General features: G+C 37.3%; 1 protein-coding gene across 1 annotated transcript; it reads left to right on the top strand.

The window, feature by feature from the left end:
* Positions 1 to 336: 336 nt before the first annotated feature.
* Positions 337 to 1,917, top strand: LOC107579454 (E3 ubiquitin-protein ligase TRIP12-like). The gene is made up of 5 exons (XM_016265286.1): positions 337 to 404; positions 589 to 684; positions 1,060 to 1,152; positions 1,401 to 1,562; positions 1,810 to 1,917. The coding sequence occupies exons 1-5, from the start codon at positions 384 to 386 to the stop codon at positions 1,915 to 1,917; spliced, it is 480 nt and encodes a 159-aa protein (XP_016120772.1). The 5' UTR covers positions 337 to 383.
* Positions 1,918 to 2,069: the final 152 nt, after the last annotated feature.

The following is a 2,069-nucleotide window of genomic DNA, read 5'->3' as shown; positions in this document are numbered from 1 at the left end:
TTTTTTTTTAAATGGTTTATAGGCTGTAATTGATTATAGAAAGTTTATAGATTATGTAATTAAATGTTTTGTCAAAACTTGTATTATTTGAGTTGTTTAAATGGTTGATTATTATAATTTTATTTTTATTTTTAAGTAATTTTCCTCTTCAGGATGTTGTAGTAGACAGTGCCCTAACCTACCCAAATGGTATTAATTTTATTTGTGCAGGTCTTAAATCTTAAAAACCCTTAAATTGGGTTTTAAAAACCTTGGGTTGTTCTTTCTAAAATTCATAATCCGAGAAATAAACAACCTTCTAGAGTCAAGCATGCTGTCTTGTCTTTCTGTTCTTACCCTCATATCCTATTCTCTTCTTCTGTTTGCAGATCACACTGTTACAGATGGAGCATAATTTTGATATTGTGAGTATAAATGGGTGCGTGTGTCCATGCACAGTCAGAACAATTGTGCGAGCCGATCAAGGCAAACTGCAGTGAATCTATCACCTGCCAATGATTTCAACCATCTATTCACAGGCATTCAATTTTTACACTTAAAATTAGAGAATAACGTAATAACTGTTCACCCCATGTGTCCTTCCTGCAGATGAATCATGCATCTCGCGCCCTCACCTACATGATGGAGGCTCTGCCGCGCTCCTCGGCTGTGGTGGTAGACGCCATCCCTGTCTTCCTGGAAAAGGTAAATGGCACCTCACTGTTCCTTTGAGACCTGGCTGCTAATTATGTGGATGACATAATTAAAGGTGCTATATCAAGGAAAGTATAAATGTATAAATATAGACATTGAATGTCACAATTTAAAATTTTACAAAATACAAAATTTTACCCCACTCACTTTTAACCAACTAAGTTACAAAAACAATTTCTCATCAAAACAAGTTATAACATCAAAACCACATTCTCGTATAACCACTTGTATTTACACATTCAGTGTTTGCCAACTTGATGGGAGTGTGACATTTCACATGTGAAGAAGTTAAGCAATCATGAAAGGTTATCTTTAAAAGAGGTGTCTTTGTGTTGTCTCAAATCCATGTTTCCCTTGTGTCCACAGCTTCAGGTAATACAGTTTATCGATGTGGCAGAGCAAGCCTTGACCGCCCTGGAGATGTTGTCACGGAGGCACAGCAAAGCCATCTTACAGGCTGTGAGTACTGATGCTTTCTGAGTGTCGTGTTAAATACTAGATCAATATGATAAGACACCAGTCAAACTGAATTAAATGTAATAATTTAATTAGCACAAAAAAGTTCCAAGCATTAATATAGAGTAGAAGTGCGGACACAGATGTGCTTTGAATGTGGAAACTGTTCTGTTGGGCCCATTTTATTTTATTACAGAAAATGGCAATCCACTAAGGCTGTGCTTTTTTTTTTTTAAACTGTTTCTCTGTAGGGAGGTCTAGCTGACTGTTTGCTGTACTTGGAGTTCTTCAGCATCAATGCTCAGAGGAACGCATTAGCCATCGCTGCTAACTGCTGCCAGAGCATCACGCCAGATGAGTTTCACTTCGTCGCTGACTCTCTGCCCCTGCTCACTCAGAGACTCACACACCAGGTGATGAGCTGAAGCACAGCAGATATCTCATTCACATTTATAAGAGCAGACAAATTGATGTCATGTCTGGATCTGTAACACAAACATTAACACCCACAAGGACGTAAGCAATATGTTTACCATAGTGTGGCTGGTGTGAATCACAACTGGTTGACAGTCAGATGCTGGATTTTGGGTGTAAACAATAAAATCAACACAACTCCAACTCGGATGAATCAGCATTTTTATTATGAATTCTGTTTTACAGGATAAAAAATCTGTCGAAAGCACTTGTCTCTGTTTTGCCAGGCTGGTGGACAACTTTCAGCATGAGGAGGTGAGAAATGATACACACAAACACGGCAAATCTTATTAACCTTAAACCTTTGTCTGATCAATTTGATCAAATTGGCTTATTTAAATGGTTCATTTCAATAATAAAAAATTCACTTAATATGAGTTATCACATACTGTTCTCACGAGTCCACAATCAAAATCGAAAAGGATGAGTTTGCAGATGTTTTTTTT

Source organism: Sinocyclocheilus grahami, unplaced genomic scaffold (genome assembly GCF_001515645.1).
Source record: "Sinocyclocheilus grahami isolate Dianchi unplaced genomic scaffold, SAMN03320097.WGS_v1.1 scaffold17529.1, whole genome shotgun sequence".
Classification (NCBI taxonomy): Eukaryota; Metazoa; Chordata; class Actinopteri; order Cypriniformes; family Cyprinidae; genus Sinocyclocheilus; species Sinocyclocheilus grahami.
This window is presented reverse-complemented; position numbering and strand designations above follow the sequence as displayed.